Below are 25,512 nucleotides of genomic sequence, written 5' to 3'. Positions count from 1 at the left end.
ACATCGAAGCAAAGGAGACACGGGTTGGTCTGAACTCGGCGAGTTTTCGGGAACGAATCCACATCCAGCTGTCTGAAGCTCGAATGGGAACTTGAACTTTATCAAATATCCACGCGTCGCGAAAGGCGCCTCCGGGGTTCTCAGGCTGCTGAGCCAAAACCAAGTGCCCTAAGTTGCAATGCTCTGGCCAATCGCCCTTAACTGTCTGACTGTTAATTTCACTTGTATGAGCAACTCCCAGCAACAAGATTGTTTGCTAGTATAAGCAATCCCAGCCTCGGGAGGGGCCGTCAATTCTCCTGCATTTGCGGTCTCTCACTGGTGAGTATACCAGCAGCGGGCCCTCATGCGCCAGCGTTTAGCCGGATTTTATTTCTCCATATTTTGGATATGAGAGCGTGAGATGGCACCTCCTTTGTCTGTCTCCATTTGGGGGATTGTCCACGGCGTCGTTCCCCTGATTATCCCCGTGTGCAACCGTGATCTTGACCCCTGGCCAGTCGCTAGCCAATATCGGCTTAGAAATGTTGAAGTAATTGTCATTTCGCTTGTATTCACACGGCGGTAATCACGGTTATCGCACGGAGGACAAGGAGTCACAGTCGCTGCGTTTGGATGGAATGGCGTTCGTATTGGACTGGTTCACGGTGGGGGAGCCTGCGATTTTCCTCGATGAAAATGCGCCCTAAAGTAGTAACAATGGGTGCTGAGCGAGAGCAATGTGTAATGGAAAGTCACCAAATTAACATCATACACCGGGTATTCCCAAGATACAAAAGCAGGGTTGATGCGGCTGTTGTTGCTGCAGCTGCGGGCCATGTGTCAGCGGGTCCCGTGACCATCACGGCACCCTGCTCGGGACGATTCGGGAAGGCACAATCGCTGGCAGCCACAAGCGACGAGGTCGACAGCGAGGCAATGGCGACAGGAAGGAGGGTAGGGAAGGCCTAGGAAATGCATCTACCAGGCGCACTGGCAGCTCGTCTGTTCATCGAGAGGGTTGAAAGAGGAAGCCACAATCACCCGAGGAATCGCGGTTTTCACCGACGGCAGCTCGGCGGCCAATCAGAGCGAGGGTTTTACGCTCCCACTGCCCCCAGCGAGAAACTTGACCTTCGACCTCAACTCTCGACTTCTCCTTGTGCACCACGTACCCCCCTCCCCCCTCCCCCTCCCCTCCTCTCATTCCTCGCTTTGATTCCTTACCATCGTTGGTCGATCGGAGGGCTCGAATTCGTCATGCTGGCACGTTCCCTTCTGCGCGTGCCCAACCGGGCCATCGCACGCCAGTCGCTCGGCAAGTCTACGGTACGCTTTCACCACCCAGACCAAGCCATTGACCTCAGCAGAGAAGGGCAATCGATTGATTCGCAATGCCTCATTCTGTCATTGGAGAGTTCATTCACTAATTTAATCTACAGCGTGCCTCTTCCACCGCCGCCGGCGCCGAATCCGCCAGCTCCCCCTTCTACCTCACTCTCACTGCCTCGCTCGCAACCGCCGCGGCCGCCGGTTCCGCCGCGTGGTACTACCACGTCTATGGCCAGGAGGCCTTCGCTATGACACCCGCTGAGGAGGGGTGAGTGTGCACTTGTCCGCCAACGCTTGGGGGTTCAACCCCCAAGCCCTACCAGCTCCGTTGTCCCGACCCGAGGACTGTGCGATCTGGATCTCATATGACAGTGGAGCTAACCTGTGTTTTTCTACTCTAGTCTGCACCCTACCAGCTACCCTTGGGTTCACCAGCGCTTCAACAAGACTTTCGATCACGCCGCGTGAGTGTTTTTCCTGTCCTTACCCGATTCGGCCAATTTGCCATGGCGCAATCACTAACATCCCATCTCATCTAGTCTTCGCCGTGGTTTCCAGGTTTACCGTGAGGTCTGCGCCTCATGCCACTCCCTGACCCGTGTCCCGTGGCGCTCCTTCGTCGGTGTGATGCACACCGTCGATGAGATGAAGGCCATGGCCGAGGAGAACGAGTACGACACCGAGCCCAACGACCAGGGCGAGATCGAGAAGCGCCCCGGAAAACTTTCGGACTACATGCCCAGTCCCTACAAGAACGACGAGGCCGCCCGTGCCGCTAACGGCGGTGCTCTGCCCCCCGATCTGAGTCTGATCGTCAAGGGCCGTCACGGTGGCTGCGACTACATCTTCAGTCTGCTGACTGGCTACCCCGATGAGCCTCCTGCCGGTGCCTCCGTCGCCGAGGGCATGAACTTCAACCCCTACTTCCCCGGTACCGGTATGTGATGACAAAAATGTCCAATTCGTGAAGATACGTCGCTAACCTCGGATTTTCGTTGCGCTTAGGTATTGCTATGGGCCGCGTTCTGTTCGATGGTGTTGTTGAGTACGAGGACGGCACCCCCGCTACCACCTCCCAGATGGCCAAGGATGTTGTTGAGTTTCTGAACTGGTCTGCCGAGCCCGAGATGGACGACCGCAAGAAGATGGGTGTCAAGGCTATTGCTCTCCTGTCCGGTCTGTTCGCCATCAGTGTCTGGGTCAAGCGCTACAAGTGGGCCCCCATCAAGTCCAGAAAGATCGTGTATAGCCCCCCTATCGGCCCCCGCCGCTAAGCGCGACGGCAGAATGGCCTGTATGAGTTGGGAAAACTAGAGGTACCGACGAGGTTGAGCGGCCCATTGCGGGCATTCCCTTGTACTATTGCCCCGTTGGTCTTCTCGCCACGGAGAGATCTCTTTCGTCATTTGTTTTTTTGTCTCTAGGGCCGCTCGCCCTTGTTTTGTTAGAACTCCCCAGAATCACCTGTATCTGTATCCTAGATATATTCTTTTTTTCCTTTGCCTTTCCGAAAACTGTGTGCTCGAGGAGTCAACTGAATTTAATTTCCTTTGTGAAGACCATGTTAAGTCACGACTCGAAGCACAAATCCAGGTACGTACTTACGCATCACAAGTGATATCATTGTGAAATACTTCCTAGGTGGCTTGGTGTAGAGCAACACTGAATGGGCGGAGGGGTTGCTTGGCGTTTGGTGTTTACAGCCCAAGGGCCTTCCTTCAACACACTGGTGCGCTTAGTACGCGACACGGTAAGTTCAAATGACATGCAACAACAGTGTGGAATTGTTAATTCAATGATTCCTATAACAGCAATAGATGTCAGTATGACACCTCAGGTTGAAAGAAGAACGGTCAGAACACCGGCTTGGGGCCCCTTTATATATGAGATTCAATCTGGACCTACCATGACCGGATAGAACACTGAAGTACCGCCACACTGCTAATACCAAGTACGATACTTCTGTGATTGGTGTATTGTTCACATTGTTTCTTCATAGATGGGCTAATCATAGTGCGTCACTCCTCCAATGATTACGATAGTATGTCATGTGGTCACATTGTATAGGTCCGAAATATATTGTATTATGTACGTAGGTAGGATTGTACTTCACATGCAACTCTACGCGGCAGGGGTATCAACTATCCAATGTCCGCTCACCGTCACCAAATACTCTTCTAAAGAAAAGATCATAACTATTCCAGAGACCCGCGAACACCAGGTTAGATAATGAGACCAACCATGGGGGACTGCGGCCATCGGGACCCGCACACCTCTTCGACAATCCAAGCAAGGAGAGGACAACTGGGCCCCACAAGAGCAAGAAGATCACTTTCCCAATTTTCTGGCGTATTGTAGTGATTCGATATGTGTGGACTTCAGACAAATATTTCTGGTATGACACCGGAAGGTCATGTTCGCCTGCACCGGTAACGAGCAGGTTTAAATAGCGAGCGGATGGTTGAGCATAATTAGGATCAGGACGCATATGGGGACCTAAATCGAATAGGGAGGCTCCCGGGTATGGGCTTAACGCCGCAGGCTTGTGGCCGTTCTGGAGAGCCTCGCGTTGCTTGCGAGCGTCATCCGCTGCCGGGGAGAGAAGAGTGTGCGCCTTGAAAGATGGCGTGTTGGGATGATTAGGTACCGGGTCAGTAGACTTGTAACCGTCGGAGAAAGGATGGCAGTCTATCACGATGTCTCGGTATCCGCGACCGCCTCCTTCCGTGGCGATGATTTTGGCATAGTCTGCCAGTGTCACTTCATATACGACCCCAACCAGCGGCTTGTTCCATTGACGCGTGCGAGAACACGCTCGCAGCTCCCGTGTCTCGACCATCAACGGTGCCTTTTCCGACAAAAATTCCCCATCCAGGTCCGATGACTCATCATTGCTAGACTCAGAATCCTGCTCTTCGGGAGCATCTGGGTTCCGGAAATCCGTGCCTGCGAAACACGGCTCGACGTACGGAATACCCGGTAGATCGAATGTTAATCGAAGCTCTGGTACAAGCACGGGAATCTGCGATAGCGGTTTGATCTTGCGCATGCCGAGGAAGGTTTTAGATGCCAGATTAGATCCGTACGCCAGGTACAAGACCGATTCCTCCCCCTCCGCCGTTCCCGCCAGAGCTTCTCCTTCGTCGTGATGTTCCGTGATCTTTTCGACTAAATGCACATCTTGGTCGAGAGAAGCGCCCTGGCTGGATGCACGACGACGCTGTTTCGAGGTGGTAGGAGGCATATCGATATCATTCTGCGTGTCTTCGGGTTGATGGAGGATCGCAGAAGGGATGTCGCGTAGTCGGTCAGGAGGCTCGATCGCGTTGAATCGGCGCCTACTCGGTGTCGGGGCCGCCTCTTCGTCAAGGGGTCGTGGGGGGTCGCCTTGCGCCATGGTGTTTACCGAGTTGTGCGGTCAGAAGAGGGCAGAGTTGCGTGTTGGCGGAGGCTGGTTAGTCATGGACCATGCATCGTTAGTTATATAGTGACATCAGGCCCTCCTTGGTCGGCAGATTCATGCATCGATTCCGCCGCCGGCGAACTACGGACAATTGATAAGCCAAGAAGCTGGGATTAATAATCGCGGCAGTGGTCGGTCCGGGGTTGGAGTGGTCCCGATTCCCGGCAGCAGGAGGGCAAGAAGCTTCCAGAGATTCATCGAGGAAGATCCGAGTCCGAGCAGCTGAATGGTGGCTTGGGGAGATGTGGAGCAGCAGGTTCTTCGACCAATGCGGCTAGGTGAGTGGTGATCATTCGGTTGAGTTCCGTACAATGGCAACTTGAAGCTCTCAAACGGAAAGAGGAAGAGTAGAGTGTGGTGGCAGTAGCAAAATCAGTCAGAATCACTTTTTGGACGCGCTAGATTTCAACGAGAGATGGAGGAGTAACCCGGGCAGAGTATGAAACGAGGTCCGTCACCAGCGGTGAGGTCAGGTACTACCGATGGGTAGTTGTTAGTAGTTGTACAGCTAGTTGTCCGCGAGGCAAGTACGATGGGATGCATCATGTGATGCCCGTGATGCCCGGCTCCAACTTTAACTCGGTCCTCAGCAACCTTTAAGCACTCTCTCCTCGCAAAGTGCCTACAGTCGAGACACTGGCTCGACAGACAGACCCAGGCGCCCTGCAAGAGCACATCCACTTGCCGACGGGCACCAAAATGAAGCGTCGCAGAGTTTCCGCAGCATTTATCGATTTGGACTCGGAGGAGGCGATCCAGGCGAAAGACGAGAAAGCATGCCTCGAGAGGGTAAAGATACTCGCCTCCTCTCGAAATCAGAATCGTCAATCGCCAGCGGCCGTTCCAGCGCCAGAAGCAGCAGCGACAACGATAGAGGAGAACGCAAGGAAAAATATGTCGATCGAAAAGCACCAAGCCATGGAGGTGGGGGCCAAGGACTCAACTTATAATACCCGGCCACCACTGGATTCGTCACAGCTGGCTGATATCGCGCACCAAGCTCGTGACAGGGAGCACGCCATGTCCACGGCAAGCCACCCGACCGACTCGCGTATCAGCGCCTTCTCCACCGGCAGCAAATCTATAGATCAGCCCAAACACCAACGGTCTACACCGAATTCTAGCCAATCCCCTACCACGGAGGCACCGCAGCCAAGACACATCATGGTCACTCGTTCTGCTTCAGCCAGCAGCCCCAGTGCACTCCAAAAAGTCCTCAGCAGGCCGACCTTTCCAAGACAATTTCTTCGACAAAGACAGACACTTCGTTATGTCGACACGAAACAGTTCGTCAAGAGCCAATGTCGGCCCTTCCTAGCATGCAGGGATCCTTAGCGGCATCTCGGTCAAAACGATCTACTCGCAAGAGACATTCTTTGCAGTCAAGAGGTTTCGTCGACTGGAGTGAAGACTTGCGGCCTACTGATGAGGAACAACCGGTAAAAGACTTTGAGGATGCCCCAGGGACTTCAGTCTCTTCGGCAGACCCTGTGTTCACTGTTTCACCCGCTGATCAACAGTCTAAACGTCGACGGAAGGTGACCAAGATCCAAGTGGGTTCTCGAACACGGAAGAAGTCTACCATTTGGAAAAAGGGAAAGGGCACGGGAAATTGCGATAGCGCGACAAATCAACTGCCATTAACTGCTGCTCCATTGTTAAAATTGAATGTTGAGTTTTCTGCGTCTGGCGAAAACATCAGCCCAAGGCAACATGATGAGCAACAAACAGCATTTTCTACCTGGGAAACGCAACAACAGAACTGGGTTGAAAAGGCCTCAAACCAACAGGCCCTCATTGTGATATCCAGCAGCCCAGTGAGAGCTCCTCCACTGTCCAGCCCCAGAGCTATCACCGATGCATGCAGAAAGGAACCACAATCTTTGACTGTGGATCCTGATGGAAGAGGAAAGGCAGTCGGACAGAAGCTGACTGACGCACTTCGGGCTCAAAATAGCCCCCCCGACCCCTGGGCACTGCAAAACAACTCTCGTTCTACGCTATCGGCGAAAACCATTCCGAGTGAATGTGGTAAACGCGACAAAACTACACAAGTACCTACTACCCGTACAACCCGTGGTCGACTCTCATCGAATACGAACAGGAGGGAGAAACAGCCGAAAACCTGCCTCTTGGAGGAACTAAATGACCCAACCGAATCCGGCCCTTCCCAGCTTAGCCCGACCACGACAATACCTTCTTGGGACGCTTCAGCTCACCTACAGCCAAAGTACCTCAAAATTGACCCGTCACCACAGATTGAAGAGCATTTGAGCAGCCTGGAATTGGCAGGGCCTGGTACCGAAAAGGATGGAGCCCGCGGATGGACTGATATTGCCAGAGACAGCCCGCAATCCGTAAACCCATATCAGGACGAAGAAAATCGGTCAGGCGAAGGCAGGGATAACAGGGAAAGTAATCTCAACAACCTTGAACTGCTCGAGAGCGAGACTAGTGTTTCCTCACTGAGCTCAACTGCCGCGGAAACTGTTCCTCTCGAGGCACTTATTGGCTCGAGAAAAGGAAACGAACACACTCCTGACTCTCAAAGGCCGCTGCTGACAGGCGAACCGCCAACAATCTTCATGCAAAGCGCTCCATTACCAGACCGCAGATCTGCTCGACGAACTTGTGCCGTTGATGATAATGGCAGTCCTCGACTCGGACCACAGGTGACTAACAGCACCAGCCGTGTTCGCTCCCATTTGGAAATGGACCGCCTTCGGACGATGATCGGAAGCGATTCAAGCTCTTCATACTCATTTTCCAGTGATGAGGAGGACAGTCTCGATGGCTATTCTCTTGAGCATAAGCCCGCGGCTCGGCCCATTTGGACCAAATTCCAGCGAGACATGTTCAAAGAATATGGAATCGAAGCAGAAGAACTGATAACGCAAAAGACCAAGCCATTTGGCCAGCGCCACGACATCACAGATGGCGGACGCCCGAAGGCAATTGATGACAAGCATCCGTTGGAAATCCCGCCGTCGGATTTCCCACCTCGGGTCAACAGTGGCATCGCCGGCGAGACAACTGATGACAGGGTCGATCAGAGAGAAGCGCCGGACCTTCAACGGACTTCATCGCAGAGTACCATCGCTGAACCGGGCCATGACTTGGACCCTCGGAGACATGGGGCATCGGGAAGTCTGGACCTGTCCTCTCACACTTCAGGCCCACCGCCAATTCTATCGACCCTGCAAGGTCAGACCGAGAACATGGAGTGGATCTCAGCTCTACAAGCCGCACAGAAGAGTGCACATGACCAGTTACTGCAAACAAATCAGGTGAGGGCGATCTCCCCAGCGAGAGACACGTGCAATGCTTAATGTATTACAGCGACTATCGACTCAGTTGGCCGCGGAACAGGAAAGTGTCCACCAGGTATTGCAGATCTATCGACAAGGATGCAACCGCATGCTGGAGGAACTCTTCCGGGCACAAGAGGTGCGGATGGAGCTGTACCGGCAACAGATGGCGTCGGTCAAGGAACAGCACACGCAAATCTGCCAGGATCTGATCCGGGGATTGCAGGAACTGGACCATCGGGTGCAGCAGGGGCCGGAGGGTCGAGGCAGCCACTTACCCCATAGTCTGTAAGGTTGCTAGCGCGCCAGCCCAAGCCCAGGAGGGCTAAGGGGGGGTGCAGCGGGCCCGGCGGGCCACTCGAGGGTATTCTTACGTTCTTAAATGCACCCGCCGTGATTGGGAACCGCTTTGGCCCCTCACCGAGGATCACGTGGAGTTGACTCATTGCGTTTTATTTTATTTCATAGCTGCAGCTTCACCTCGCACTCTTTTTTTTTTAATTTGTGTGCTCTTTCCCCGAACCTCTCGATACCCTTCAATCCATTATTGATTACTCTCATCCGTCTTGATTCCCCTATAAACCTCCCCATTTGCCTCCATTTAAACCTTGAGTGTCTTGCCCCGCCATGTCGGTGAGTCTGCCCCTCATGAAATCATCGAATGCCGTCGAGCACCAACTGACCTCCAATGGCTTAGTTCTTCATCGAGAACCCCAATGTGGGTAACCACAGTCATCTGGAAGACTCTCGCAGTACGTGTGGATTTGTTTTCCTACAATTGGCCTACGCTAAACCCCTCGCACAGTTGTCGGCTACAACCCTCTCACCCCGCCCAACCTCCTTCAGCATGAGATCGCATTGACCGAGAAGTCGCGGGAGACTGTGCTGCAGGGTCGTGATGAGGCTGTCGCGATCGTGCATGGCACCGACAAGGAGAAGCAGCGTCTGCTGGTGGTGATCGGCCCTTGCTCCATCCACGACCCCGATATGGCCTTGGAATACTGCGATCGTCTGCTCAAGCTGAAGGAGAAGTATGCCGACGACCTGCTGATCGTCATGCGCTCGTACCTGGAGAAGCCACGTACCACTGTTGGTTGGAAGGGACTGATCAACGACCCCGATATCGATAACAGCTTCAAGATCAACAAGGGTTTGCGCACCTCCCGCCAGCTCTTCGTTGACCTGACCAACAAGGGAATGCCCATCGCGAGTGAGATGCTTGATACTATCTCCCCGCAGTTCCTCGCCGATTGCCTGTCCGTCGGCGCCGTCGGCGCCCGTACCACCGAGTCCCAGGTCCACCGTGAGCTGTCCTCTGGTCTGTCTTTCCCCGTCGGTTTCAAGAACGGTACCGACGGCTCGCTCGATGTCGCTGTGGATGCCATTGGCTCCGTCAAGTCTCCCCACCATTTCTTGTCTGTGACCAAGCCCGGTGTCGTCTCCATCGTGGGCACTGTCGGAAACCCCGACTGTTTCGTCATTCTGCGCGGTGGCAAGAGGGGCCCCAACTACGATGCCGCCAGCATCAAGGAAGCCAAAAGCAAGCTGGAGGCCAAGGGCATGCGGGCTCGCCTGATGGTGGACTGCAGCCACGGCAACTCCGAGAAGAACCACAAGAACCAGCCCAAGGTTGCTGCTGTTCTCGGCGAGCAAATCGCGGCCGGCGAGACTGCTATTATGGGCGTCATGATCGAGAGCAACATCAACGAAGGTGAGTCTCTATGTCTTGCTTAAAATTTGCCAGCTCAGTATGTGCTAACTCCCTGTTCAGGTAACCAGAAGGTTCCCCCCGAGGGCAAGGCCGGTCTCAAGTACGGTGTCAGTATCACCGATGCCTGCATTGGCTGGGAAGACACTGAGTCGACACTTGAGACTCTCGCCCAGGCAGTACGCGCCCGGAGGCAGAAATTGAATGGCACCAACTAAGCCATCTCAATCGTAATGTCTGTCTTTCTTAGCCTTTTAGTGACACCAGGATGTAATTATGGGGCATTTATCGAGCGTTGCCTACCAGATTAGGAAAAGTTTTGGTTCTCCCTTGTCAAAATATCAATTTATTTATTTTTTCGGTTTGAAACGGTGTTCTATATCTGCTTGGTAAGGTGTGGTACTGAGAAGGAATAAATGCCGTGTACTATGTATATTCAGCCCAATGCGGCGGCACCCGTGGGCACAGAGTGGTATATGCAATTTCCATCATAACCCGAAACAGCGCTTAAGGAAAAAAAGAAAAGAGACGTGAACTCAAGATGCACAGGTATCATCTCGCCACCGACCATTCCTCGTCCCAAGCTCCGGTATTTTGAAATCCACAATGCAAGCTGCAAACGAAGGGCGCCGAATTGATGAATCATCCTTCTCGATCGCTGTCGAATCGGCCTTCATGGGCTCAAGACCCCTCAAAGTCATGTCGGGCACGAAGCGACTCACACCGTATTGGCCAAGAAATTCTTCACGCAGCTGTGAAGCTTTGCGCTTGCGGGATTTGCGAAAGGACTGGCCATCGAGCTCCGAGCGATCAACCAGTCGAGCGGATTCAAGGCTTCCATCTGAGCCGACAGTGACCAATCTGCAAGGGCTGTCATTGACCCCGCGGGGATTTGTCGTGTATGTGTCGATGTCGAACACATTCGCCTTGCCATGGCTATCGAAAGCCCACACGCGCGCACCACCGTTCTCCGACTGCAGTGCCAACTCGACAATATTATCGACTCTCCCGATCTCCTTTCCGTAAATCTTGAAGGGCCACATCATCGTAGTGGGACGATAGGTCACACTCAAGAGGAACTCCCAATCGCCATTCTGATTCTGCACCAGGCTTTCTCGCCGCTTGCGAAAGTGCTCCGAGTCAACAAACCAGTCGCGTGCAAGATCGCTGTCACCCATTACACCTTCTCCTTGGCGCTCGCGCTCTTTTCGTATGACGTTGAACACATCCAGAGGAACCGAGTATAGTATGATCCTGTCTTGATAGGCAGCGACCACACGCAGCCCCCACTTCAAGTCTGAGCCGACTGTGAAAACCGTCGGGCTGCGAGCTTCTTTTGTATTATCTGGCAGATCCTTTTCAAAAGGGGGGACACAGACGAAGGCTCTTGTCAGACTCGTTGGACCGCCTATTGGTGAGTCGGAGCCAATACAAAGGAAACCGGTCCGGGGCTCCACGAAGATGATATGGTACCCGTCGTTGATAGGAACGGCACGATAGTGATGGCAGTGTGTAGCCCTGACAAGACTGAGCGAGGACGTATTGGAGGGACCTCTACGACCAAAGGACCGAAAGTCGGCGAGGATATTGAATTGACAGTTCTTAGGATGATCTGGATGCGGCGATTGTCGGCATGCGCACTCGTGTTTTCCAGGTCCAGCCAGGGAGGAAATGAGGCGCATTTCCGAGGGGGCGTCAGGGGTGTTGGGGAGGAAGTGGAGGGTTTCTGAAGGTTGCGACATTGGGAAATGTCGTCGGTGGTCTTGCTTTGTTACTTGATCGACCCAATGGATCTCGATCCCACCTGCACAGCCGAAGGCGACACATCGACGTCCCGGATACAGAGCGATCGTTCGTGGTGGGTGATCTTCTGAACAGACGTTGTAGTAGTAATGTGGAGAAGTGTGACAGCTTCTCGACATGTTTTGGGAAAGATTCTTCTTTACTGAACCAGCAGTGGCCGAAGTGTTGTCGAGTATATCGAGATCGCATACCATACCAACCCGATTCCCCAGCAATGCTGCAATGATGAACTGAGGCTTGCTGGTATCTAGAATGGCGGATAGGACCGGAAATGGGCATTCAATACTGGTAATCGGAGCTAGATTGGCATCTCCCAGCTCTGCTGAATGTGCCAATGCAGATCTATTCGAGAGGAGCCGAAAAACGTATATCCTGCAGCCGGTTGTCACCAGGACGTAGTTGCCACAACTGCTGGTGCTAAATGTGGATGTTGATCGCGACTTTTCATCTCGGGCAGTAGAAATGGCTCGCCGGGGCTTTTTTTGAGACGGTCCAGGGGCCAATCGAGAAAAGTCAATGGTTTCCGTCCTCACGAATCCGGGCCTTTCGATATTCGCTTTGCGGCCCGCCAGCAAGCATTCGGTTGCGAAACGTCTGCTCATTCTCCACACGTCACTTTCATCGCTTGACGGTCGGCGTCGAGTTCGTTGTTTTTCGACATCTTGTCGGTATGCATCCCACCACCCGGCTCGCTTTAGCATAATCTCTAACACATCCCGATTCAAACTGACGCGCATCCACTGCGAACACGTGCGTCGCGCATTATCAAAATCTCGGGGCGCAAGCATAGAGTAGATCTGGAGTAAGATTTCTGGCGGTGTGGTATTTGCAGCCGGGGGTGTTCCACGGGCCCCAGGTTCAAGGCAATCCTCTGTATTCGGCACGACCGTCGAGAAGTCTGCCCCGGATGGACTGGAAGCGTCCGGGTTCGCGAGATGAGAGAAGTGGCTGGGTTGTGCGACATTTTCCGCACTATTTCCCAGCATGTGCAAATTCTGTCCTGCCTTGAGAGCATCGCTCTTGGAACTTTGGCCCCGAGAGCTTCTGTCGCGTATCCTCAAGGACGGCATACTAGCAATCTAGCAGCCCTCGTCAATCGCCCCTCGCCGCAGAAAATTCGTCAGATTGTCGATTCGTCGAAAAGCGAAGAGGAATACAATCCGATGACCCGGGGCAAGAAGGAAAATAAAGAAAAGAGGAGATGACTGGGTCTGACGAATCCAGATGCGTCGAGATGGTCGACCGGTAATGTATGAGATAGGCTAAAATGGGTGACGGCAGGGCTCCACACGACCATACGGCAGATGAACAATGTGGAGAAGATTCAACGACGCATCGAGCGTGCCATTCGCTGGCCGAGCACGCAAAGATCGATCTTATGTCACGACCACGATCTCATTGACCAGATAAGCTCATGGTGGTATATCCACGAATATGGCGAAGGTGCCTGACTCGGGACTTGGCCAAATATGTGGACAGCAGGGCGCGAGGTTGTATTCCCCTTTCAACTGGGGATGGTGACACCGAACGCGAAAGCGGGGGGAGCACAACAATCCAGCAATACGTTAAATGAGCTGCAGCAGTGCATGGACGAGGAATCTGATAGATAGACTCGAGGGAGTCGGGGAACCGGGGGGACGAGGCAAGGGTTTTCTACTGCAGCCAAGGGCCTTCTTCACCCCATCTTACAGACCACGGCGAGCCCTTTTGCCATCTTGGTCCAGACGTCGAGACTTGAGACATGGACCACGTTGATGGCGGGAGTCCGAAGAACGAGAGTGGAGCCAAGGCCACTGGGCCATCGGGGCCATCTGCGGCGATGCGCTGCTCGTGAACTGCCCTGATGGCGTTATCAGGGCGAGTCAACGCGACGGTGACGGGCGAAAAGCGGGCCTGGTATGGGAATGGGCGAGGCAACTGGGTTCAGGCGGTGCTCGAAAAGACTGTGCATCGGCTCGAGAAGAAACAGGCGTATCTGCAACTCTCGCATTGAAAGTGGCCCGGTGCATTCCGTGGGGAGGGGAGGCGAAGAATGCGACGGTGCCGGATGCAGGTGGTTGCGCCGGACCGACGACCACCTTGCACCTGCACAGTCCTGAGTATACATCAAGCTTGGTGATTGATTCAATCCAAACTCTGAGCAATCGCACACTTTTGTTAAAAAAGGGTGAAGTGGAAAGACACCCCAACGGCCCCTTGACTGCGGATATTGCGATGGTCGCTGCAAGGCCCTCTGGAATGTCCGATGTGTTCGATCCCATGCAGGCCATGTGGACCCGGGGATTCCAGAAGCACACGCTGCATCGGAGGAATGCAAATGAGAGGCCGGTCGCTTTGAGAATAGCTTCATACTTGCCTAGGGACTCTCGTTCGTTCAACACCGCACTTCGAAGACAACTCGGATGGTATACTTCTAGTTGCCGAATGCGGTCGCCACATCAATTCCCAGCTGGATCTCAGTAGCTGAATCCTGGCCAAGGTATGAACACTGAGGCAAAATGAATTCAGACCTCCTTCGAAAAGTCCCGTGAACTGAATGTTTGTCGCAAACTGAGTGAGTGTGTATACTTCTAGTAGTCTAGTGTTAGTCCGCCTTCGGCCTCCAAGGCGCGATGTGCTTACATGCCAGCCCCCACTACAGACCTCTCGGGCCTCGAACACATGAAAAACACAGCTCGGCAAAGACTCACGCGAGCACGGCACAGCCCTGTCCACGCTAGCATGGGTCATCATCAAGCAAGCTGAAAATGAGTCAAAAGGATTGCCCCAAGCCCTGCCACGTTTGCCACGGGGAACGCTGAAACACAGGGAATGTGTCGGATGGGTCTGTCAAGAGGTCCATGTGTTTTTTAAACCTCGGCCAGTTCTGCCTGGCAGGTCATGGCAAGTGCGAGGAATGGTCTAGAATCCAGGGCAAATGAGCATGGGCGCCATCTTTTGCCGATACCATGCTATACAGAAGTGCATTGAAAAACGAAGAAAATGTACGGGAAGTGCAAGGTAGAATTGTTGAAAAGGTCCTGGCCCGAGATGGAACAGTGTGCGTAAGATACTTTGTACAACGAGAGATAGCTAGGAAGATGCCTAGGAAACAAATTTCGAACAAGAGTAGCAGCAGGTGATAGCAGGGGTATGTAGTTGCCGTCGAATGAGAGTTGACCAAGGGCACAAGATAAAAAGAATACAAAGAGGTATCATGGTCGTAGAACATCGTGAACGATCAGAAAAAAGAAAAGAGGGGTACGCAAAGCAGAACAAAAATGATGCAGATAATTAAATCTAGGAGTTCGCATTTTCATGCGCTGATATCGTTCGGGGTCTGATGAGACTCAAACAGAGAGGCACCATTTCCCTGGGCAGGGGTACGGCTGGGCAGCCAGGCGCCATGGAGTGGCACGATCAGACTCGGATTCACGTACTTCTTCAGTCGCAGTTCGAGTTCGTGGCCGCCAATGCGAACCGGGAGTGCATCACGATCCAAGCCCGAAGGCGGGGAAAATGTTGAGGATGGCGAAGGTGAGACATCTCCGCCACCCGGGAGATCGCGATCGATACTCTTCAAGGCAATGAACTTCATCAGGGGCTCATAGGTTCGCGCAAACCAATAGCTGAACCAGACGGTAAAGCCCAAAAGCGGAACGAGAAGCAAAGGACGAGTGATCTCTTTGCGCAATGCGAGCACACCGATCGTGGCAAGCTGGTAGACAACCAGCCCAACAAAGACTCGGTTGCAAATCATTGGCCAGGCACGGCCAGTAGAGTGTTGCTGGTGATCCATGGCGTACAGAAGCTGATACTTGTAGATGAATTGTCCGACCGAGAAATATACCAGGCCAAATAGGCAGATCAGCCATGAGCTCGGGAACACGCTGTAAACAACACAGATGATCAGAACCAATATGGTCTGGGGAATGGAGAATCCGTAGCTGAACTTGGGAGGCGCCGACAGCTCAGCAAATTCACGAGGAGTACGGGCTCGAAGGAAATGCCAGGGATACAGAGCAACACTGCCAAATTCCAGGAGACGGAAGGGGAAAAGGCCCAATCCTTGAAGGATTAAAAGGTTGATGTAGAACGGCGCAAGTCCTTCGAGCGAATTGGCGAGCGCAAGCGCAATGGTCGTGGTGTCCTTGAAAGCATCACGCAGGTTTTCCCAGAAACCGTAAAATCCACTTGCTGTACCGAACACTGTAAAGAGGAGGAACATGTTGAAGAACGAGAAGAAGAAATTCTTCGAGATGACGGAAAGTTCCACGTCTCCTCGCGACATCATTCCTTGGTTGTTCGAAAGCCCTGCAATCACGTTAGTCAATTGATCTTAGATAAGAAGTTCCAAGAACAGAAACCTACATTCATAGAGATACGGAACAGCCACTGTCAACAGCGAAAACGCTAGAGTGGGTAGTCCGGTTTGGACTAGGGACTTCAAGAGGGGATGTATCGCCAGGAATTCTGCAAGCTGCGGGAAAATCTTATGGAGAGTTTCCAATTCAAGCAGAGTTGCAATAGGAAGCAAAAGAACCGACCAGAAGACAGTCAGAAACCCAATGAGAAGTGTGATGGACCATGACTGGGCCATGCGGCGAGTGCGTGAGAGGTAGGTGTTCTTCCAGATGACATCCGCTGGTGCCGGCGCAAGCCGAGCAAACATCTGCATCGGGTGAGGATCAAGGATTGCCTGTACAAGCATCTGAGATGCTGCGATAGATTCCATAGTCACGAAGGCAATCTCGGTGGTGGAGTATTCCTTCTCTCGGGCAATCCGGATCTGTTCGTCGATCTCCCGTAGCTTTTCCTCATAATAGTCAATGGCATCGATGGAGCGGAATCGCAATTTCAAGGGACCATATCCGACACGGACTTTGGGGCGTTCGTTGTCATACGTCATTACATGTTCACGCTCGCTCTCAGGGAGCAAACGGGATTCTTCGTTGTCTTCCTCCAACGGCAAACCCGAGCGCGTAGCGTATGGTGGCTGGCGCGTGAGGGGCAAAGTACTCCCATCGTGTCGCGGTCGCCTGTAACCGATATGCTTTGTCCAAGCTCGTTCGAGTCCCCGAACAATTTTCATCCTCTCGTCTATGAGATGGTCCAGCTCACGCCACTTGCGACACAGGGTGACTGTCTCCACTTTGCCCACCTTCAGCCCTTCCACAAATCCCTTGACGCTGTCTTCAGAAGCCATGTCCCGTGGAATACCAGAAAGACGAATCGTGCGATCTGTGGTGCTGGTCTGGTTGCCTAGGTAGGATTGTCGGGTCCGGATGATTTTGTTTGTTTCCTGGAGTAAGAGGTACACAGCCAACCCGCTGAAGACGTAGGTGAAGATCACGTAGATCCACAGATATGTCATGTCGTTCTTCTGTTTCTCTTTATCCTTCAAAAGCTCCCCTATTCCAGTCGTCGAGTTGTCGTCGGACGGGCCGTCATTGTCCCATCCGGGCACTCCATATTTCCCGGTATATTTATAGTGCACCGGGAGAATGATGGCGACAGCAAAGATGAAGACGGAAAGAAGGAATCGAATTGCAAATTTGAAGAAGGAAAGGAACTATAGCCCAAGCAATGTCAGTACTGCAATTCATTGTGCACGAATATTCCAAATATTCCAGGACTTACGACGTAGGCATCTAAGCCAGCTGAATGAAGGACCTCCTCATCTGTGATCCGATGTAGCACCGGTATCCATCCGAAAAGGCTGTTCGGTAGTTCTGGGAGCCGCGACGCAGCATTCCGCTGTCGTCTTCGCGCGGCGTAGAGCTCTGTCCATTTTGGTCGTAAGATCTACAGCCAGTAGAAGTTAGCAATTGGGCACGAATTCAAGCAAATGTTCCAAGGACCTACACAGAAGGTCATAAAAGCCCCCAGGCCGAGGGCAAAGCTGATCACGAATTGCGTGTACAGGTCGCGCTGTTCCCTCGTCTGATCATCCCACCGTCGCTCCCCATGCCCATCGTCAGGCTTGTTTCCAAGGGCGGTCCACATAGCCTCGGACGCCGAAATCGTTGGCGACATCGCGATATTCGAGGACGGCTTGCGTCCGGCGTAATTGCGGTGAAGTTGTCGGAGCAGGGGGTGTTCGGACTATTGGTCCATCGAGGGCGTAGTGCCTGTGAGCGGTGTTGTAAGACCTGGGCGCAAGGGTGAGGGCGCAAGCAGAATCCTTGCAATTGCGGCGAGCAGGTGGTCGTATCTTGAGGCGGCAGGCTGATTTCGAGGAATAGGGACCTCAGAGGCTCCTTTGTTTTGCTCGATGACGACGTGATGAGTCAGCGGTCTAGCATTGGAATGTCGACGGATTTCGGCAGTTCGCTCCACCGTCGATCGTACGATCACTACGATCACTACGATCACTGTGGATCATTCATACACTAATGTTTGCTATGGAATCAAAGCTCACATTACATTATACTATTGAGTGACAAGTTTGAATCGGGCTTTCAATGCTGAAGCAAGAACAATCCCATGAGCATCTTAAAAAATGGAACTGATACAGCCATATCCCTTCTGCCTCAGAACACACTCTCCTTGGCCTTTCATTTCAGGTTTCCGCTAGTTTTTCATCTTGGGATTCCTGGCTATGCGAGTCGAATAATGAACTTTCTGTTTATGGGGGAGAATGATTATAGCCCGATCCCATTCATTTTGCATAGCGCATCACGCACTCTCGAATAACTAACTATTCAGACAGCTGATCACGTAGGTGACGGACTAGATGACTAGGTATCTGACAGAGCATTGGACCTGGCGGTTATCGAGACCATAATTGAGGGGTTATGCGGCATCGAAATTGGCACCATATTCGACCAAGGTTCTAGTTCCCTACTATCTGAACGAACCCATAACCCCAGAGGGGGGGGGGGGGGTTCTGAGACAAAGGGGATGTGGAAGATCAATCTCCTAGAAAAATAGAACGCTGTCTTAATGCTAATTCGTATATATAATTATCATAGAAGTATGTATTTAGGAAAGCTTGGCAGCATCGTAAAAAACGTCAAGCAGGCATCCAGCAGACCACGCCTGCGTGGGGGACTAGAAGTCTCAGTTAGTAAAGCAATTAGAGAGAGGAGGGAGGTAGAGACCTACCGAGTCACCACAATGTTCCCCATTCTTGTTGGTCAATTCCGTCAGTCCCTTCCACGGACTGTCGCGTAGCGCCTTCTTACACCCATCAAGTCGCCGGGTTACCTGCTGGAAGGATTCAATTCGCTCCTCTGGAGTTTTGCGACGCAGTAAATCAAAGTGAAGGAGCGCACGGAGGTAATAGCCGCGCTGCCAAACCCACTCGGGACCCTGGTGGTAGTTTCGGCCTTTAGAGGTAGCAAAATCGGTAGAGTCATCCCCATTAATATAGTAAGGGCGGTAGTTGAGGTCTGAAGGGTCAAGAGTGGCCATTCCAACCGGGCCCACAATGGCAGAATCAGCAACGGATAGAGCAGTCAGAGCATTGGCGGGTGTGAACAGGTCAGGCGCGACGGACATTGCGATAGGAAAGTTGGCTCGAAGCTGGTAATCCTCAAAGGGCTTGCCAGACTTGTAGAGATCCTTGTAGATTCCTCGTCGATTGATAATCTTGGGATCAACGTCATACTGGCCGTCGTCTGCCGGGTCGAGGGGAATAAAGTAGCAACGTTCGAAGTTTGCCTTAATTTTGCTTGCCCATTCCGAAAAGGTTATCGATTTACCCTCGTCAAGGTCGACCCCAGAATGTGGGTAGACCTTCGATTCGTGCAATTTCGCAACCCATGATAGAGCGCTGTAGGCCAGTCCTGTGATTTCGATCGCAGCACCATCGCGCGGCGTGCCAGGAAAGCCCTTGTTTCCCGCCTTCTCACTTTCGCCCATCTTGTCTTGCCAGGTACCGCAGTTGCTCTGGCTACCGCCGAAAATGATACCGGTGTTCCAATCAACTTGAACATCAATTTGAAAGCCCTCGGGTTTCATTTGCACATCCAGATCGGGCCCAGCATTGTATTCACGGAATGACAACCCGCTGGCGTGTCGTTGAAATACTTCCTGGATGATCTCAAGAACACTGGGAGACTGTGAATAAGCGCGCGGGTCATCAAAAGGGAACCATGTGTCATCATATGGTAGGAACCTGCGTGGCACCTTCTCCTGTAGAATATTGATGCCATCGGGGACCATTTTGGCGTAATCCTGGATGGACTGCAGGAAGAACCAAACTGAGTCACGCGAGTTGTAACGCGGCAACTTGCCACTGCTGAGGAGATTTGGAATCATGCCGTGTTTCAGAACGCTCGCAAAAGCAAGAATATGCTCTTTCGCATCCTCAAAACGTCCCGTGCAAAGGAACAGACCGCGGATAGAAATGAAAACGTCACGGCCCCAGCATCGGGCCCAATCGACAGCAAAGTGAGGAAGGCCAGCCGCGAGACACGGAACCTGCTTAGTGGGCCAGAGAGAGGCCGAGTGGACATACCCAGTTTGCTGAACGCTGACCATAGCAAGTTGGTGGATAAACTCCTGGCCATGTCGAACACTATCACTGAAATGATGGATACCAGCTTTCCAGGCTGAATTATAGGCCACTTGCACAATGATAGCAAAGTACCGAGGGAGCAAGAAGCTTGGGAGCCCGCGAACAGCATTGAACTTCTCCATCAGCCAGGCAGTTGGTTTGTGAAGTTTGGTGTAACCTCTTCTGGAAGCGGCCTTCTCCATTCGCCCAACAATGTAGTCGAGAGCCCACTGTCCTTCCCGGAGATGATCACAGAGTGGATGGCCAAGCTGATTGTATTTGATGATTCCTTCAAGGACACTCCACCATCCCTGAAGACCGGCGTAAATCAATTTACCGTGTTTAGGGATACTGTAGACACCGTCCTGGCCACCGCTAGAGTCCCTTTCTTCAGCTTCGCAGCGGTAGAGGGCAAAGTTTAAGTCAACCAGACTGAGACCGGAGAAGGCTTCGTCAGCACCGCTGGAGACAAAGTTATCAAGACCCTCCGCATGCTCAGCACTGGAAATCCAAGTCTCAAAAAGAGCAATGGATCCAGGAACCAAAGCCTCCAGCACGACTACCGTTATATCGGCCCCATTGCCTTCAACTTCAGTGCCTTCGATGTCGCGTGTCTGGCTTGGAAGACCCTTGAGTTGTGTGTCATCGGCAAGTACCTTGGCCTTGGCGTCATCAGATGCATCCGCTTCCAGAACCCACGATCCAAGATGCTTAGCCTGAGTACCCGCAATATGGGTTGGAGGCAGTCTGGCGCCGCTGTCGTTCCCTGGAAATGCAGTGTGCGCAATGAGGAAAATTCCTTTCCTTGTCTTGGGGTGCACTCGGTGAACCGTAATATACTCCCCATCATGGTGAATATGGGTCTCATCATAACCCTCCACACCCATCATGGTGTGAAGATCATTCAGTATCTTCTTCAACCCACCAATTCCACCTTCTCCAGCGCCAGCTTTGACTTCGTGGAATCCAGAGAACGAGGATGCATATTGCCGTGTTTCATGCACCAAGTCAACAAGCTTGGGATAGATTTCGTCATAGCCCATGACACTTCCAATGGCTGACGCACACATTGCGACCAGAGCAGCATTGGGCAAGGTATCTCTGACATCTCGCTTTTGGGCGGGGACTTCGTTGTCGTGTGTGCAATCCATGAACAGTGCTTGGACAGGTGATGGGCGAATGTGGGTAATCTTTTCATTTGACGAGTCATCTTTCGCCGAAGTAATTGCATGAGAGCTGCCAGCAGATGGTAAATCAACATCAAAGCTACCGATCGGACGGCCGCCATGACGATGAACAAGACGGCTCAATTCCGCTGTGCTCCAGGCCTGCATAGCTTCTCGGATGAGTGCATTGATTCCAAGCCTCTTGACGAAAACATAGTCGGCTTCCTCAGATCCCGTGAACAGTTCGGCGAAGACAGTCAGATCTGGTCTAACCTTACGAGCCTCGTCTAGCAAATATTCAGCGACCACAAGAGGTGTTGAGTGACAGTTGTCGATCCGGAAGCCTGAGAAATACTTGGCCATGAGACGAGTGTACCGAGTCATAAACTCCCAAAGGAAGGGATTATCTTCGGGTGAGCTTCCGTAACGTAGTTTGACGCAATCTCCCCAGACAATGACTTCGCGCCGAAGGTAGGCTTTAGAGTCTGGTCCAGCATGGTCACGCATCGCGTCGGCATTCCAGATCCAGCCATTATTAGCCAAGGCGAGAGATTTCGGGCTGTGTTTCTTCGTAACCTCGTTGCTTGGAAGACGGGTGAAGTAGGTCTCGATTAAAGGATTATCGTTGGTCACGGGTCCTAATTTCGGACCATGATCGTCAATTCGTAGATACTTGATGCGGTTGAATAATTGATCCATGATATCGGCAACGTCTGCATCGTATTCCTCGTAAAGCGGTACGTTGACTGTGTCGAGGATCTTGGACAAGGAAGCCTCGACATTTCCGATATCCGAGCTAGCTTGATTGTAGTCACCGTAGAATACTGTGACCACGGCCGCACCGAATGATGGGTCAACTGAGCGACCGAATCTTCCACGCACTTGCTTCGAGTTTGGAATCCCGAGGTCACGGATAGTCACAGCTTGTTGTTTGGGTGGCAACTCCTTGAATTTCCGCACATCCAATTGTTCGAGGCTGGCTTGGTCGATCTTTCCACTGACCCACGCATCCCATATCTCCTTCGCATTGGCCTTGACATCAATAGCGTAGAACTCCCACAAGCGAATCCCATCGATAACATGCTTGCGCAAGGCATTCATGACAGTAACTAGGTCGTCGGCTGTTTTGAAGTCGGTAGGAAGCCCAAGGCTCTGGAGGTCATCACCAAACTTCAACAGGGCAGTATCCAGCTCAAGCGCGGATTCCAGCCAAGGAGCGGATTCCACGCTGTAACCTGCCTCGGGGTGTTCCTCTAGCCATTTACTGTTGTGTGCAGTATGGTTCCAGACAACATCAGTCAAAGTCAACAATCCGTATTCTTTCTCCATGCGCGCAACAAGCGAGGCTACATCGGTCTCTCCGTTGGGAAATAATGCCGGGTCAAAGGACAGCTGGTCAAAGACGCTGTATGGGGAGTTTGATGATCCACGCGCCATCAGTGGGGTAAAATGGACCATATTGTAGTTACGCTGGCTAATTCCATGGAGATGCTTATCCCAGTCGGTTGGGTATTGGCCCATGAACTTGGAGATTACCGAAAATATCGAAAGCGCATTGAGGGGCAGGTCCTTGCCACGGAGAGTCAACCTCGGCGAGACGTCTATGTAATGCACTGGGGTCTGCGTTGGCTCAGGAGTTGGCACGGCTTCGACCGAGAAGTCGGGCAGTGGGTGGAAGGTAGTGTAGTAGGCAAATGCGCCCGCGCGGGTCACTGGAACATCGATCTGAAGATTCTGGTTGAAATTGGGTTGCAATCTACTTTCCGTTCAGTGCCTGGTCCTACTGCGAAATTCTTCGTAGGTGCTTTCAGGAAAGGAGAGATTGTACCTGAACTCGCGAAAGGAATATCGATCGAAATCCTTCCCTGCTTCCGGGACGTTGACCCAGAGGCTTCCATGTCGACAGATGGAGCTGGTTCCCTCAATAATGAAACGAAGAAGGTAACCTTCATCCGGTGGAGGAGGAAGATAGATGTATCCTCCTGGCACATCGGGAGAACCGTCATCCTTCAATGGGAGGAGATAGACCTGACGTGAGGAAGCCATGATCGTTCTGGAACAGTCGAAATGGCAGGAATTGTGGCTGTCTGACCAAGCGACAAGCCGCGAAACAGCTAGACAGTTCAATCCAGTACAGACTGGAGAGTTCAGCGAGCGAAAGGCCTGGGAATAGGCCGCACGAAATAGTTGCAGAAAGGAAAAGGCCTGGGGGTTGCTTCCCCTCAGCAGGGTCGACTGCGCCTGGTGACATCATGCATTGCAGGGTCCGCCTTAGCGCCGGTCGAGACCGTGGTGGCTGCTGACCCCAGATGCCACTGCGGTCGATTCAGACTGTCGCTCGTCCTTTTAGATCATCTTGTTTAGGATGAATATCTTGGTAGAAGACTTGACCGCCGTCCCAGATTGATTTTGAAAAACTCAGCCGTGGTACTTTTTTTTTTTTTGGTGGGTGGTAACCTTTGGAAGGGGTTCGCGAACCTGGGAAGGTCGGGCCCAAACTAAAATGCACCCGCAGCACACGGGCAAAATACGGCCAATACGGTGGGAGCAGCTAGCAAGAAATCTCTAAATTCGTATGGATGCGTAGGTACAGTCGTAAGTCTATCTACAAGTCATGCCCAAACCTCATTTCCAAATGACCATAATCAAAGCCGAGCAGCATACCGAGCGCCATCGCTATCCTCATCAGAAGTGGCAGTAGAAGTCGGGGCACGAGTCACCGGGGGGCTATAACAAGAGACGCAATTTTTAAGTAAAGGTTCAAGAAACGGGACGCCGAAGAAGTCATTTACCGCTCAATGTAAGAAGGAATCTCCGCAACCTGCATGGTGCCTTGCAGGATACCTGGCAAAATAATATGGTGAGTAGGGAGATCTGTCGTGTCTCGGGAGGAGCTGCAACTTACGGTAGACGGCTGTGAACAGAGGGAAGTCCTCCTCCTGGCCCTGATTCTTGAGGAAGCTATTCACCTCTGCAGCGGTCAAGGTTCCCTGGAGGGACTGGCCATTAAGCTCGTCCTTCTCGATCTGTTCGATCGGCTGGTTCCGCTCCACGCTGAGCTTGGCGCAGCGGAAGTTGCGACCACCGCTCGAGCTGGTGATCAAGTCGGCGACACCGGCACTCTCGTCGGTGAAAGTGCGCTGGTCAATGGTAGCTCCGAAGAACTTGTCACCAAAGCGGACCATTTCCATCAGACCGACACGCATGACGGCAGCCTTGGCGTTGTCACCCCAGCCCATGCCCTCGACGAAGCCGGCGGCCAGCGCGACGACGTTCTTCAGAGCACCACTGATGGATACACCAGCAACGTCACTCACCACCCGAACGTGGAAGTAGGGACGGTGGAAGACTTGCTTGAGGACATTGTGGTCAATGGGCGGGTATTCCGACGGCAGCGCTTGCAACTTGACGTTGGAGAGGTTGCCCGAGACGTCCTTGTGCTCGAACTGCACCAGGTCAACCTGGGAGCCCGAGGGGGACGGCTGGAGGGAGGGAGCCTTGGAGTCCAAGTGTGGGGGATCGTAAGCGACGGTGGTCTCCGACCACTTCTCCTTGGCAACCTCGTTCGCGATGTTCGCACCGGAGAGCGCACCACAGTAGATGCCGAGGGTCTTGCCAATGGTCTCGGAGAACAGGTTGATGCCGTGTTCGTTGACATCGACACCCTTGATGCAGGAGATACCGCGGGCATACGGCAAGATCTTGCCCTTAATGGATTCGCAAGTCTTCACAATAAACTGGTGAGGTAGGTTGAAGACGAGGATGGTGCTGTCCTTCACCGCATCCTCCAGGGACGGGTTGGCGTGTAGGTTGGCCGGGAGCTTGATGCCCGGCAGGTATTTAACGTTCTCGTGGACACGGTTGATCACATGGGTCAGCTTCTCCGGACCCGGGTTGGCGGGGTCGTAGTTGGGCGAATCCTTGGGGATCTCAACGGTCTCCTCGAACACCCACATCTCTACCTTCTTCTCGAAGATGTCTGAGTTGCTGGCGGCATTTTCGGCGACAATTTTGGCGATGGCACAACCCCTGCGTGGGAGAATCCCCAACGTTAGCATCAACACGTCTGGACCTGACGGGGCAAAGTATCTTTTCTGTCTCCCTCGCGCCTTCTGGGCGTTGTCGAACTGGGGACGTCGATACAACTGCTGTATGCAGGAACTTACCAATTGCCGGAACCCACCACCGTGATCTTGTGCTTGCGCTGGTACGGTCCAAGAGATCCCATGTTGGCGAGTGAAAGAGAGGAGTATGATCTGCACGGGGAAGGT

At 52.7% G+C, this 25,512-nt stretch overlaps 8 protein-coding genes across 8 annotated transcripts; 3 read left to right on the top strand and 5 right to left on the bottom strand.

Annotated features, from left to right (window-relative positions):
* Positions 1 to 1,239: 1,239 nt before the first annotated feature.
* Positions 1,240 to 2,585, top strand: N7532_004694 (ubiquinol--cytochrome-c reductase catalytic subunit CYT1; the record flags this gene model as incomplete). The annotated part of the gene is made up of 5 exons (XM_056617188.1): positions 1,240 to 1,308; positions 1,422 to 1,579; positions 1,713 to 1,775; positions 1,851 to 2,248; positions 2,317 to 2,585. 5 exons carry the CDS (start codon positions 1,240 to 1,242, stop codon positions 2,583 to 2,585), a joined length of 957 nt encoding a protein of 318 aa, XP_056477545.1.
* Positions 2,586 to 3,448: 863 nt separating this feature from the next.
* N7532_004693 (uncharacterized protein) lies at positions 3,449 to 4,708 on the bottom strand (the record flags this gene model as incomplete). Its single annotated transcript, XM_056617187.1, has 1 exon — positions 3,449 to 4,708. One exon carries the CDS (start codon positions 4,706 to 4,708, stop codon positions 3,449 to 3,451), a length of 1,260 nt encoding a protein of 419 aa, XP_056477544.1.
* Positions 4,709 to 5,473: 765 nt separating this feature from the next.
* N7532_004692 (uncharacterized protein) lies at positions 5,474 to 8,374 on the top strand (the record flags this gene model as incomplete). Its single annotated transcript, XM_056617186.1, has 3 exons — positions 5,474 to 5,941; positions 6,157 to 8,061; positions 8,114 to 8,374. The coding sequence occupies 3 exons, from the start codon at positions 5,474 to 5,476 to the stop codon at positions 8,372 to 8,374; spliced, it is 2,634 nt and encodes an 877-aa protein (XP_056477543.1).
* A 335-nt stretch (positions 8,375 to 8,709) lies between these two features.
* N7532_004691 (3-deoxy-7-phosphoheptulonate synthase) lies at positions 8,710 to 10,008 on the top strand (the record flags this gene model as incomplete). Its single annotated transcript, XM_056617185.1, has 4 exons — positions 8,710 to 8,715; positions 8,780 to 8,834; positions 8,888 to 9,793; positions 9,854 to 10,008. 4 exons carry the CDS (start codon positions 8,710 to 8,712, stop codon positions 10,006 to 10,008), a joined length of 1,122 nt encoding a protein of 373 aa, XP_056477542.1.
* Positions 10,009 to 10,326: 318 nt separating this feature from the next.
* N7532_004690 (uncharacterized protein) lies at positions 10,327 to 12,663 on the bottom strand (the record flags this gene model as incomplete). Its single annotated transcript, XM_056617184.1, has 1 exon — positions 10,327 to 12,663. The coding sequence occupies one exon, from the start codon at positions 12,661 to 12,663 to the stop codon at positions 10,327 to 10,329; it is 2,337 nt and encodes a 778-aa protein (XP_056477541.1).
* Positions 12,664 to 14,888: 2,225 nt separating this feature from the next.
* N7532_004689 (putative DUF221 domain protein) lies at positions 14,889 to 17,608 on the bottom strand (the record flags this gene model as incomplete). The annotated part of the gene is made up of 4 exons (XM_056617183.1): positions 14,889 to 15,886; positions 15,944 to 17,144; positions 17,213 to 17,377; positions 17,438 to 17,608. The coding sequence occupies 4 exons, from the start codon at positions 17,606 to 17,608 to the stop codon at positions 14,889 to 14,891; spliced, it is 2,535 nt and encodes an 844-aa protein (XP_056477540.1).
* Positions 17,609 to 18,556: 948 nt separating this feature from the next.
* N7532_004688 (putative glycogen debranching enzyme Gdb1) lies at positions 18,557 to 23,287 on the bottom strand (the record flags this gene model as incomplete). Its single annotated transcript, XM_056617182.1, has 3 exons — positions 18,557 to 18,625; positions 18,680 to 22,997; positions 23,070 to 23,287. 3 exons carry the CDS (start codon positions 23,285 to 23,287, stop codon positions 18,557 to 18,559), a joined length of 4,605 nt encoding a protein of 1,534 aa, XP_056477539.1.
* Positions 23,288 to 24,029: 742 nt separating this feature from the next.
* N7532_004687 (glycerol-3-phosphate dehydrogenase family protein) lies at positions 24,030 to 25,469 on the bottom strand (the record flags this gene model as incomplete). Its single annotated transcript, XM_056617181.1, has 3 exons — positions 24,030 to 24,085; positions 24,147 to 25,270; positions 25,408 to 25,469. 3 exons carry the CDS (start codon positions 25,467 to 25,469, stop codon positions 24,030 to 24,032), a joined length of 1,242 nt encoding a protein of 413 aa, XP_056477538.1.
* Positions 25,470 to 25,512: the final 43 nt, after the last annotated feature.

The sequence above is a fragment of the Penicillium argentinense genome (assembly GCF_028826775.1).
Source record: "Penicillium argentinense strain IBT 30761 chromosome Unknown utg000004l_segment0_segment0, whole genome shotgun sequence".
Classification (NCBI taxonomy): domain Eukaryota; kingdom Fungi; phylum Ascomycota; class Eurotiomycetes; order Eurotiales; family Aspergillaceae; genus Penicillium; species Penicillium argentinense.
Note: the sequence above shows the minus strand (reverse complement) of the source record. Positions and strands in the feature narration are given on the sequence as shown.